This window comes from Urocampus carinirostris, chromosome 13 (genome assembly GCF_059441175.1).
Source record: "Urocampus carinirostris isolate Australia breed hairy pipefish chromosome 13, RoL_Ucar_1.0, whole genome shotgun sequence".
Lineage (NCBI taxonomy): Eukaryota > Metazoa > Chordata > Actinopteri > Syngnathiformes > Syngnathidae > Urocampus > Urocampus carinirostris.
In genome coordinates, this window is record NC_142361.1 from 36,331,947 (window position 1) to 36,345,218 (window position 13,272).

At 39.6% G+C, this 13,272-nt stretch overlaps 1 protein-coding gene across 1 annotated transcript in view; it reads right to left on the bottom strand.

Annotated features, from left to right (window-relative positions):
- Nucleotides 1–13,272, bottom strand: part of lyst (lysosomal trafficking regulator) — a 104,064-nt gene that overhangs the window by 9,955 nt on the left and 80,837 nt on the right. The window contains exons 36-45 of the mRNA XM_088350872.1: nucleotides 13,128–13,224; nucleotides 11,991–12,052; nucleotides 11,878–11,933; nucleotides 9,835–9,987; nucleotides 7,037–7,281; nucleotides 5,748–5,814; nucleotides 5,520–5,676; nucleotides 3,518–3,658; nucleotides 3,239–3,456; nucleotides 1,390–1,620 (exon numbers count right to left, since the gene is read on the bottom strand). Coding sequence (XP_088206998.1) covers nucleotides 1,390–1,620; nucleotides 3,239–3,456; nucleotides 3,518–3,658; nucleotides 5,520–5,676; nucleotides 5,748–5,814; nucleotides 7,037–7,281; nucleotides 9,835–9,987; nucleotides 11,878–11,933; nucleotides 11,991–12,052; nucleotides 13,128–13,224 — 1,427 coding nt within the window. The remainder of the gene's footprint in view (nucleotides 1–1,389; nucleotides 1,621–3,238; nucleotides 3,457–3,517; nucleotides 3,659–5,519; nucleotides 5,677–5,747; nucleotides 5,815–7,036; nucleotides 7,282–9,834; nucleotides 9,988–11,877; nucleotides 11,934–11,990; nucleotides 12,053–13,127; nucleotides 13,225–13,272) is intronic.

Sequence of the window (13,272 nt, forward strand, 5' to 3'; positions counted from 1 at the left end):
CCTAAAATAACCAACAAAATTGACAAAAACCCAGACAAAAACGACCAAAAACCCTCAGACAAAAACGACTATAAAACACAAAAAAACACATGACTGAAAAATTATAAAAAAAAGGAAATAGAAATGACCCAAAAAACCCAACCAAAAAAAGAACCAAAACAACCCACAAAAAACTCAAAAAAAGACCGAAAATCCACCCAAAAACGATAAAATCGACCAATAGAAAGCCAAACACAGCAAAAACCAATAACCAAAAAAAAAACCCAAAAGCATGTCCAAAAATGACCCCAAAACAATCTAAAACAACCAAAAGACTACTAAATAAAACAACAAAAAAGACCAAAAACAACCTAACAAACAATCATTAAAAAAAAAAAAAAAATGAAGCGCGCAAAAGAAAAAGCATGAAAAAATGACTAAAAACAACAAAAAACACAAGCAAAAACAAGCCCGAAAAAGACAGAAAAATCCTTCAAAAAAACGTTACAAAAATATGCGAAACACACTCCAAAAACCAATAACAAAATGCCAAACACGACCATAGCAACAAGCAAAATAACATGAAAAAAAAAAAACATGACAAATAACAACCTTCAAAAAGGACAAAAGAAAAAAAAATAAAATCCGAAAAAACCCTACCAAACAAAACAAAAAAAAACCTTGCAGACAACGTTGACTCCAATGTAGAGACAAGATCGGTCCTAAAAATCCAGACCTGGTCCGCAGGTTTAATGCCTGAACCATCCCGAACCCCACAAATTAACTTCAGGGACTGAAGTAAACCCGAAGTGTGTAAAAGTACTGTTACTTCAGAATACTATAACTGAACAAGAAGTAAAGGTCATCCAAATAATGTAAAAGTAAGAGTGTCGACCAGCGCACATGCTGTGTATTTTTTTGAAAAAAACAGATAGAGAAGCCTGGCCGGGTTGAGGCCCAAGATCTTACCTCTCCTACAATAAAAACCGTTCAATCAATCCAATGTAATTACAACATATTCACGATACTTCAACTTATACATCCGAATTGAACAGCAGTGAAAGTTATCCATCATCGGTCACCGAAGTTTCCTTTAATCCTCGAGGACCGATAACAAGCAAATGCAATGAGGCCGGTTTACCAGGGCATCAACACAAAAACACTCGGCTGTTGTACCTGGCACTATTTTCCACAGTATGGTTGCCGGCGCAGTAGTCTAGAAATATAGGGCTAACATTTTACGCCACTGAGCCCCTCATTTGTGTTTTCTTTCTGCGCCTAGTAGAAACGCGATCTTTGTCGTCGCCATCTTGAATGGTCACATGATCCAAAAACACTTCATGTAAACAACTCGGAACAGAACTGAAAAACAACTCAGATGAAAACACTGTCGAGTGCATCGGGTTTTACCGGGCAGACGATCTCCTTGGCTTGTTCCCGGGTCTCTCGAAACGCCAGCTGGACCAGAAGCCCCATGGCGGCGGGTAGCTCACCCTCCATCAGGAGTTTGGTTCCCGCCCTGCTGATGTGGGAGGTGTTGAAAAGCTGGCGGGGCGTCTGCCCGTAAGTCTTGATCATGGTCTCCAGCGCTCGACGTTGGACCGGGTCTTCCACCGCCGAGACGTCCATCCCAAAATAAGTCTACGGCAAAAAAACATTAAATAAATACCGTCACCGGACATTCTTGGTGATATGATCATTTTATCCTATTCTACAATTGTCAAAATCTGTGTTACATTTGTTGCTGTGATCATTGAACGCTTGTTACGAAGAAGTGCTTTGAATGCCCTAACAGTTCTTGTAAAGCAAAGGTTGTTCTATTTTGATGAAGAATGAAGTACTTTGCATTCTGGCAGTCCAGGGTTGGGTAGGGTTACCTTAACTTGATTACTTTCAATTATTTTTGGATGACTCCAATACCAAATATGCTAATAAAAGACAAAAGAAACTAAATATTTTAGTTAATTGATGAACAAGAGTAGTGGATAATAAATAGGTCAGTTATACCAGTGTGCCGCTGGAATTTTATCTTTCCAAAAATTGAGGCCATTATTCAGTATTTTTGAACTCTTCAGACGAGGAACTATAATAGTCATCCATGTCAGTAGGTGGCAGTAGATTTGTATATACTTCCTATGTACTAATTATCTGCTCTTGAGGTAGCACAGTACATTTCATAACTTAATTTGTTTAACAAAGCGGTTTAAGATTGTAATGTAAAAAATAAATACATAAAGCACATCATTCTTTTTTATATTAAGTATTATTTTCTTCTTTTTATATATTAATTATCTGCTTATGAGGTAGTACAGTGAAATATATGACATAACTTCATTTTCAAACATTTTCGACAGACGGTGTGGCACGGAACTTTTTTATAAATAATAAATAAGAGTTATACGATTAAAATGTCTATCCATGTTGTATATTTGGACTGGTATAAAATGACAGCTCTGTTGGATATTAAAAAAAAAGTTGTGCAAGTCACTAATCTTGGTGTGGCACACTGATTTACAAGGAAATTTGAAAGTGGCACTCCGCACCGAAAAGGTTGCTGAGCCCTGATCTTGACCATTCAATACTTGCAATGAAGAAGTCCTCTGCACCCTCTAATTGTACTCACAAAACAAGGTTGATCTATTTTGATCATTAAATTCTTGCAATGAAGACGTACTTTTTATTCCCAGACAGTGCCTGTAATGCCTGTGTGGTTTAATTCTAATGATTAAAGGCTTTCAATAAAAACGGCTTTGTATTCCCAGACAGTTCTTGTAACGCCAGGGTTGTTTTATTTTGACCATTGGAAGCTAACAGTAAGGAAGTGCTTTGAATCTCGGTACAGTACTGTAATGCTGAGGGTGTTTTATTTTCATTATGGAATGCTTGCTTCCCAGTCAGTGTTTGTAACACCAAGGTTGTTCTGTTTTGATCATTGAACACTTGCAATGAAGAATTCCTTCTTATTCCGGAACGGTACGAGTAAGACTTGGTCGTTTTATTTTGATCATTGAACGTTTGCGAAGAAGAACGATTTTGCATTCCTGTAAAGTATTGCAGAGATAGTTCTTTTTCTATCAATGTCATGAGTGGCAACTTTGCAGACCATTTGGTTTCAATTTTTGCAGTGGTCCGGTTAAATGACACCCCAGTCTAACGTTGCTTGTTCTCCCCTTATTTTAGTAGCTTAGCTCTTCACACCGTTTCTCTGTGCCTCGCCAGGTCCGAATTACATTTCCACGAATAACGTTTCCATCCTTACAGCCGGGTGGAAGACGTTGATGGCCTGGACGGCGGCTTTCCCTTTCTGCTTGAGTCCGAAGACCAGATCGATCCACTGACACAGCGTATTGGAAACCTGATCCGACTCCAGCGCTTGCCGGTGGATCAAAATGAAGAGTCGAGGATCGTTCCGGGCCCAGGGCGGCAAATTCACATGGTTGACCCTCTCGCTGTTCTGACGGACGCCGAAATCGAAACCTACGGAGAGAAACGGCGTTGAGGAGGTGAGGAAACGGGAGGATTTTCCAAACGGGAAGACCTTCTCTGTTGACGAGGAATTCTGGGAGGTAGAAGAACTCCGGGATGAGCTCCTTCACGTCGGTCATGGACTCGTAAGACGAGAGGCGCCACGTTGTGTTCATGGAGTGGAAAGTTCGGTCAGGGATATCGAAACTTTGATCTGATGAAGAGCAGGAGTTATAGACCAGATGAATGCCTCAACGTTGTTCATGCAGCAGTAAGAAATTGAAGAGCTCCAAATCGTGTAAATAAAAGGTATCATTGATTACTATTGTATGCATCTTTTAAAAATAACATTACTGTATTTTATGGACTAAAAGACACACCTGTTGTATGGTATAATACCATAAAATACCATACAAACTAATAACAGCTGCCGTTAATCGCGAGGAAAGAAATGCAATTGGAAAGCGAAGCCATGTGGAAAAACATGGCATCAATCTTTAGCTTTTACAAGCACCTCAACCGAAATTCAGGCACTTTTTAATCCTTGAAAAGACATGATAAAAAAAAAAAGACATGATCAAAATTCATACACTTTCAAGGATTTCAAGCATGTAACGTCATCCCTTCTGTGATCAGACAATGGGACTTGGTCATCTTTTTTGGAAAGAAAAAAGCTGTGTAAAGTAAACTGTCAGAATTTGTTGTCCGTGCCTCACGACTCTCACCACACTGCTTTACGACGCCTACTCGCCATATCAGGCTACATACATCAACTCATTTGGCGGATATAGAAAGTGGCTTCCTCGATGTGTGGACACAGATCTGATCAAAAGCCACACCTGCCATCTAATGATGGTTTATCATACTGAAGCTATTTTCAAAGGCTTGATACTCCTTATAATGTTTTTTTTTTTTTTTTTTACAATAAAGCAATAAAAACGCATACATCCCCTCCAAAACACAATAAATGGATAAGGGAACTCCTGCAAAACCTGAAGCTTGAGAAAATGAGATTCTCTCCTAAAGGGACCCTACAAGCCTTTCAAAAGACCTGGCAACCCTTTGTGTCCCACATCGACACCCTGCGGTTTGATATAGATGATCACTAGGAGCTGGCCCACTTTTTATTTTATTATATATATATAATTTTTTTTTCCCTTTTCAGTTGCTGTTTTTTAATGTGATTTTTTTATTCCTATTATCATTATTAAATTGTTTACACTTATGACCCTATTGAACGTAAATGATTTTACTAAACTAAACAGAAGAGCAGCTTCAGCGACAGACTGCTGTCACAGTCTTGTTCCACGGACAGACTGAGGAGATCATTTGTTCCTCATGCCATGAGGCTCTTTAACTCCACCCGGGGGAGTAAAAGCCCATATTAAACCCGACCCCCACATTTGCATATTACCCTATATTTATTACAGAGTGTATTTTCCGTAGCACTACTTAAATGCTCTTATTAACAAGCTACATTGGGTACTTTTGTATTCTATATCTTTTATTTTATCATTTAACACAAGGATACTGCTGGAAGTGTGAATTTCCCTACGGGGATGAATTAAGTATCTATCTATCACAACCTCTATCCCCAGTTTTCTTATTTTATGTACTTAATCAGTTTCAATTTTCTGGATGGTGTAAATGTGTTGCTCGGGTGGGAAATTTCATACATACAAAATGTTTTTAAGGGAGACCCCATATATATCATTCTACTGTACCACCGCAAATGAGAAAAAAAAAAAATTGAGGAAAAAAAAAAGGTATTTTTATGTTTGACACCTTAGGGACAACGCTCCTGAAAATATATTTATATGTTATGCCATTGAATTCATGGAAATTCATTACAGCAATATAGTCTTACTTATTACATCTCGCAAAAGAAATTAAAAAAGAAAAAATTAAAAATATAAACCCGATTCTGTGACCAGTAGGAGGCCCTTTCAAGGGCTCTGCTGAATATATTTGCAGGAACATCAAGACGGATCGCAAGGGGGGATGAATGCAAAGGGAAATGAGAGGAGATGAATGTAAAAGCTTTGATGCGCGATTCCATTAAGGAAGTGAGTCACCTTGGTAGGCCAAAAACATCTTGGTGAAGGGCGGCATCCGGACCAGGAAGTGGAGAACGGTGCCGCTGTTGGAATAATGCGAGCCGTAGTGGTAAGGCTGGACCGGGGGCATCGGGTCGTCCTCACGGATGCCTTTACGGTACTCTTCTTCCAAATACTGAAACGAAAATACACGCATTTTAGGGTATCACATCTCTTTTTTTTAACCACAAACGAGATCAATCTTACTCGGAAATTGTCCACGTAGCGATCTTCTTTCTCTTTGGACTGGACGGCGATTGGCTTGCTCAAATTCCTGAAACACACAAAATTGTATAAATATATATCTTTTAATCATCCAAACTCTGCCTCCGTTTGTCTTTAGAGTAAAATAAAGCAACAAAGCGATCTGATTTTCTTTTTTTTTTAGTTATTTATCAATATACCGAAGCCATATCCCCCTTGTGGGAGGTGGCTAGAGTCAAGAACACTCTCACATTCACGAAACATTCATTCCGATTTGTTCCTCCCAATCTGACACCAAAGCACAACAAGGGATGAATTGCTGAGCCATGCAACCCAAAATCAGCATACACTGGTTTAACCCCTCCGCATCATATGTCCATTTCAGTCATTCTTAGCTATCTTTCTCCATTCACATCTATCCCTAGCACACACTCTTGCATCCTTTAAATGAACCAACCTCACATCAGAGCACGTTTGACCCCATTCCCCCCACCATATATGGACCTTCCTCTCATTCTAGTTCCTACCACTTTTGCACTACATACTGAAACGGTCTTTACCCATTCTTTCTATATGTACGAACCATCTTAGAAAATGTTCATCAACCCTCTCAGCAAGCTCTATCACAGCAGTTCTTCTCCTTACTTCCTTATTCCTTAACCTATCCAGAAATGTCACTCCATACATAATACACAAAAATCTCATTTCAAAGACATTCAACCCATTACGCCTATTTACTCTTAAAACTGTCGCTTCGCACATCACTGTAGGTACCACCATACCTTCATACAATCCTTACTTTGCATCCATTCGCAGGTTTCTACATTTGAACAATCCCTTCAGCACACCCATTGCCTTGCACCCTTCACCCACCCTCTTCTTCACATCATCAAGGTCTCGCAAACCCTAGTTATAGGGTCACTAAATGTAAGAGGATGTGGAAGTAAAGAGACTGTGTGGAAGAAAGAGGAGATCGGAAGGATGATGACTTCTGAAATATTATAAAGATATTTTAGATCTATTAATTTCTACAAAGAACTAAATAAAATTTATTGTCATTGTAAAATGTCAAAGAATAAAATTAAAGAGTGCCATCCTGATGGTGCAAGAACACTTAGAACAAGATAAAATCGACCAGTTTAAAAGAACAAGTCAAAGGTGATAGTATAAAAAATAAGGGACATTGAATAAAAAAAACACATAAAGCTTGACATTGCCGAAAAAAATAAACGGGAATAATTGACCCAGTTCTCATTTCTCAATAACTGAATGCGAAAGCAGGAGCGACCGACCTGTAGATGTTCGGATCGTGCAGGTCCAAGGTCTCGCTGGTGTAGTCTCGTAGTATGAAGGGGAAGACGGGATACTGCATGAGGTCGTTGAAGGATCGTCCGGCGTGCTTGTTGAGGTGCGTCAAGTACTCGAAATTTGAGATCTGTCCCGAACCCCAGAGCTGCGTCAATGCCGACATATTGCCATGCTCTAGAAGGTTGGGTAGCTCCGACGTCAGGATGTTGTGGAACACATCGTCGCGGAACTGCAGACGGGGATGACGGGACAAAATTATGATAGCACTATTTGGAACATCTCTAAAGGCTTTAGATTTGAAAATATGATCACTTGAAAAAATAAATTCTGTTTTGTTTCCAGCCGAACATGGTTCTCACAGTTCTCCTCAAGATTATTCAAGTATTCCCTGGTAAACTTCAAGGTGATCCTCTTCTAGATCAACAGTTCTCTTTAGAAAATATCTAAAAGATCTTCTTCTTCTGGTTTGTCCAAATGTTCTCTCACTAATTTGAAAAATATCCTCTTCAGGATCACCCAAAAGCACGTTAGAAAACATCTAAAAATCTCTAGACCACACAAGTGCTTTCTAGCAAACATCTGAAAAATCCTTTTGTAGATGATCCAACTGTTCTTTGGAATATTCCATTTTATTGAAACATCAAGTCCGCTCTAGAAAACCTCTAAAAGCTCCTGTTCAGAATGAATTAAACGTTCTCTAGCAAACTTCTGAAATATCTTCTTCTGGATCATTCAAGGTTTTCTAGCCAATTTCTTAATGACCCTATTTTTGATCACCTCACTAGAAAACGTCAAAAATTATTCTTTTAGACCATAAAAGTCTAAAAACATCCTCTTCTGGATCACAACAGTACTCCCTAGCAAAACTCTGAAAAATCATCTTATAGACCCAGGGGTGTCAAACTCATTTGAACTCGGGGCCCACACCATAGAACAAACATTCTGTCAGGGGCCGGACTAGTAGATTAAAGAGAAAGGAAAAGAGAGATAAAGAAATAAGAGAAAGAGGGAGGGAAAAGGAGAGAGGGCGGGACAAAGAAAGAAAAAGAGAGAGAGAGGGAGAGACCGTGAGAAACAAAAGATAAAAAGTCGTGAGAGAGGGGGAAAAGAAAGGGAGAGAAAGAAAAAAATCCAAAGAGAAATGGAAAGACAGAAGGAGAGAAAAGAGAAAAGAAAGCGCAAAAGGTAGGAAGATAGAGAGAAAAGAAAAATAGGATGTTAGAGCAAAAGGGGTTAAAAGACAGAGAGAGAGAAAGAGCAACAAAGGAAGAGAAAAAGAGAGACACAGAGAGTGAAAGAGACAGAGTGGAAGAAAAGGGTGGAAAAGAAAGAGAGAGAGAGAGAGAGAGAAATAAATACAAGTACAGTGTCTTTGTGAGAGGCACCAGGCTTTGGCGACATCAAGTTGACATATTTTCAACTTGCAGCTTGTTTTTCTCTTGCGCTTCTCTGAGTGTTGTCTCGCGGGCCGGATCCAATCCCGCAGCGGGCCTAATCTGGCCCGCGGGCCGCCTGTTTGACACATGTGTTACAGACCCCTAAGAGAACTTGTAAAACAGTCTTTACCGGATCACTAAGTGCTTTCTAGCAAACGTTTAAGAGACTCTCTTCTGGACCACCAGGCTGCTCTTGAGCAAACTTGGGAAAGATCCTTTTCTGGATGATCAAAATTGCCTTGGAGAAAACTTCAGAACAACCCTCTTCTGGATCATCCAACTGCTCTCTAGAAAACTTTAAAAAGACCTTTCTGTTCTCTGTAACAAACTTCTAAATAGTCCTCTACCGATCATCTAAATCAGGGGTCTCAAACTCAATTTAGTTGGGGACCTTAGAAGCTGGGATGAGGATGAAGTGGGCCACAAAAAAGCACTGTTTTTATGGGGACAGAGTTTGATATTTGTCCACTAGATGTCGCTGTCGAGTTTTACTTTTAGTCTTATTTTTCCTATTTTTTTTTTGCCTTATTCTATATTTTTCATATTTTTACTTTTGGTCCAATTTATATGTCCTTTTTTCATTTGTATCTTATTTTTTCCCCCCTTTTTGTCCTTTTTTCTCTTTTTTAATTCTTATTTTCTTATTTCTCTTCTTTTTAAAAGTATTAAGGTACGTTTTGGTCACTTTAAGTCTCCGTATTGTGTCTTCTTCCGTCGTGTTTTTAGCACTCGATTTCGGTGGCATGGCAGACTACGGCGACATCTAGTGGGAAAATAAAACACATGATCCCTATAATTACAATATTGTGGCAGGGGCCTCAATCCATCATCCTGGGGGGCCGCAATTGCCACAATCTAAATGCTGATCTAAATGAAAGCTTTGAAAATATCCTCTTGGGGATTTTCAGAGGGCAGCACGGCGGTGCGGTGGTTAGCGCGTGTGTGGCACAGTTCTGAGGTCATGGGTTCCAACCTTCCTGTGCGGAGTTTGCATGTTCTCCCCGTGCTTGTGTGGATTTCCTCTCACATTCCAAAAACATGCATTTCAGGTTAATTCACCGGTCCAAATTGTCCCTAGGTGTGAATGAGCGAGTGAATTGTCTGTCCCTGTGTGCCTTGCGACTGGCTGGCAACCAGTTCAGGGTGTTCCCTGCCCGGATATGGCTGGGATGGGCTCCAGCACCCCTGCGACCCTACTGAGGATAAGCGGTGCAGATAATGGATGGATGGATTTTCAGAGTGCTCTTGAGCAAACTTCAAAAATTTAATCATCTGGATCATCAACATCCCTTTTAAGCATTCTTCTAAAGGATCCTCCCACTCTCAAATCAGTGAAAGATGATCACCTTGCTGTTGTCGAAGGCCAAGAGCAGAGTTCGCCCATTGGTGAGAAAGATTTCCACGGCGTTGTCTCGCAGTTGCCACCATCGCTTGTGCACCTCTTTGATCTCCTCGTAAGTCCAAGAGAAGGACGGTGCTTCCGTCTCGCCGTGAAGGCTCTGCTGAAACGAGATCGGGCGCTTACTTGAACAAAAGTGTCTTCTCGCTTATCTACTTTCCAAACAAATTGAAAATACTCTATAGATGTAGTCGTCCTGTTCCTTCAAATGTTGGGATTAGAGTTTCAGTTATTAATTTATGACAACTCCGGTTATATTTACAAAGATTTGCTTTCTGACTTATGCTAATGAGTTTTAGAAATGATGACTATTCTTATTATTTACGAGTGCAATGAATGCATTGTTTATAAATTAAAATTAAAATGATCTGCATTTATATAGTGCTTTTCAAGTCAATGACTTCCCAGAGCGCTTTACAATGTGCTCCCGTTTCCCAATAGCGGCCTTGCAGCCATGTAAGGCGCTAACCTGCTTATTGGGGGTATTAGGGGTTCAGTGTCTTACCCAAGGACACTTCGACATGTAACACGGACAAGCCGGGATTTGAACTGGGATCCCTTGATGCCAAGACGAACGCTCTACCTCCTGAGCTACTGCCGCCCCATTCTTGTAATGCCCTCTGGAACTGTGATTGCTTTATAACACCTTTCTCTTATATATCCATTTGTGCTTAAGCGTTATAAAACATAAGATTTGTCTGTAATTATTGCAGTTTTCACATTTCTGAAGTCCCTTTATCACACTGGATTAATTTATGACCCTTCTGTCATACTGATACATTAAGCCGGGATATTTATACAAGTAATCAAATTTGATAAACGACGGTAGTTATTGCTCTCTTGAAAGTCCTGAAAATGATTTATAAACTGTGATTGATTTATGACCCTCATGGCAGATTCGTGCAAATGAGCTGTCAAGTTGAGGTCAATGAGTTACAGAAATGTGATTTCTGATTCGAGGGCTCATCAAGGAATTTCAGAAAGTTTAAGCATACAAAAAAAAATCAATAGATACTCTCAGAAATCATATCTCAATAAGTGCTTAAACTCAGCATTAGGGCTGCTCCGTGTTAGATGCCGAAGTGTCCTTGGGCAAGACACTGAATCCCTAATGCCCCCGATAGCAGGTAGTTGCCTTGCATGGCTGACGCTGCTATCGGTGTGTGAGTGTGAAGCACATTGTAAAGCGCTTTGGGTCTTCATTGACTTGAAAAGCACTACATTAATGCAGACCTTTTTTTTCTATGTACAAATACATTTATAATTCATCATATCATTCTTGGTAGGTCCTGAATTCCAAGAATGCAGTAAATTGAGTCATAAACCACATTTTTATACAATTCAATCATCAATCAAAATTCATGAAAGACAAGAAAAGAATTTAAGAGGAAAAAAGACAAAAACAAAATAAATGCAATTTTCTCTCTTTTAACTTTATTTTTCGCTTCTTTTTTTCTCTCGAGTTTTACTTTTAGTCTTATTTTTCCTTTTTTTTGCCTTATTCTATATTTTTCATATTTCCATATTTTTACTTTTGGTCCAATTTATTTGTCTATTTTTCATTTTTATTTTCTTTTTTTCTACCCTTTTTTCTCTTTTTTCTCTTTTTTAATTCTTACTTTCTTATTTCTCTTCTTTGTAAAAGTATTAAGGTGTGTTTTGGTCACTTTGGATCTCCGTTTTGTGTCGTGCTTTTATAGCACTCGTTTTGGGTGGCAAGGCAGACTACGGCGACATCTAGTGGGAATTTATAATTCATCATATTATTCATGGTAGGTCCTGAATTCCAAGAATACAGTAAATTGAGTCATAAACCACATTTTGATACAATTCAATCATCAATCAAAATTCCTGAAGTCATCTCAAGAATGTGAAGAATGCCATAAATGTAACAAATTTGGGCACATTTGACCGATGGTTTGCATTATGAGTCATAAATCGAACGCAAACATGATTTTGACCAAGTATTTCTCTGTAAACACAAATCTACCTGTCCTTCGTGAGCGTCGGCTGCGTTGTCCTCTACGAAGTACATCCCGGACTTCCCTGCGAGACGGCAAAAGGTGAGTCGGACATAAACCACGCATGGAGATTTTGTCTTACCGAGAAGAAGCTCCCCCGCCGTCTCTCGGGAGGGAGCCACGCTCATGCAACGTCTCGTAAACCTGCAGGGAAGAAAATTAACAACAAAATTCTGAAATGTCCCTCTCGGTTCTGGACTCAGGACAGGAGTGCAACACTAAGGTTGAAAGAGCATAACCAAGCTGAAAGTTACATAGTAGTAGACTCATTTTTAGCTTTTTTTTTTGTAATATAATTGACTTAGGGCAGCTGGGTGGTTAGCGCGCCCCAAGGGGCAGATGTCACGGGTTCGAATCCGGCTACCAGCCTTCCTGTGCAGGGTTTGCATGTTCTCCCCGTGCTTGCGTAGCTTTCCTCCAGGCACTCTAAATAATAATAATAATAATAATATAATACATGCATGTCAGGTCAATTGGCCTGTTCTAATTGTCCCTAGGTGTGAATGAGTGAGTGAATTATCTGTCTCTGTGTTCCCTGCGACCTGCTGGCAACCAGTTTAGGGTGTCCCCTTTCCACTGCCCCAAGACAGCTTGGATGGGCTCCAGCAGGATAAGCGGTGCAGATAATGGATGGATGGATGAATGGAGTTGGGTGTGGCCAAGCGGGAAACGACTCATTGCCACTAGTGCTTTAAGTCTCAGGCCGACATGAAATGTAACCATCGGTAAAAGGCATGCTAGAGAGGGGATGCTAACCAGTAGATGCTAACAGCTACATGCTAACACGTCATGCTAACAAATACAGATTAACAACTACGTGCTAAAAAGTCATGGTTACAGCTACATGGTAACGAGTAGATGCTAACGGCTACTTGCTAACAACTACATGATAATGAGTAGATGCTAAAGACTTCATACAATGGATTGATATTTAACTTAATTCTAAAACAATTAGAAGAAAAAACAGTTTTTAAAAGAAGCAAATATGTATTTTCAAGCATATTTTTCTCATTGTAATTTGTTTTGTTTTCTCTTTCGCTAACAGCAAATATTTTTTCATATAAACAATATGATCTACTATTACTTTTATTATTTTTAGAATATACTACCCCACCCCACCGCCCCCATCCAAAAGTTACAACTAGAAAAATGACACTTCTCCGGCATCACAGACATATAGCGAAAAAAATGAAAACGAAAGTCAGAAAAAGTAGTGCACCTGATGGGTTCGCTGGTGGCTTTGTCTTTGACGGTGGACGAGAAGGACGAGTGCGTCTTGTCCTCGAAAAGGAAGGACAGCGGCGGCTTGATTGAGTCTAAAACGAGACGAGAACGTGAAAATGAGAACCCTAAGAAAAAAATTT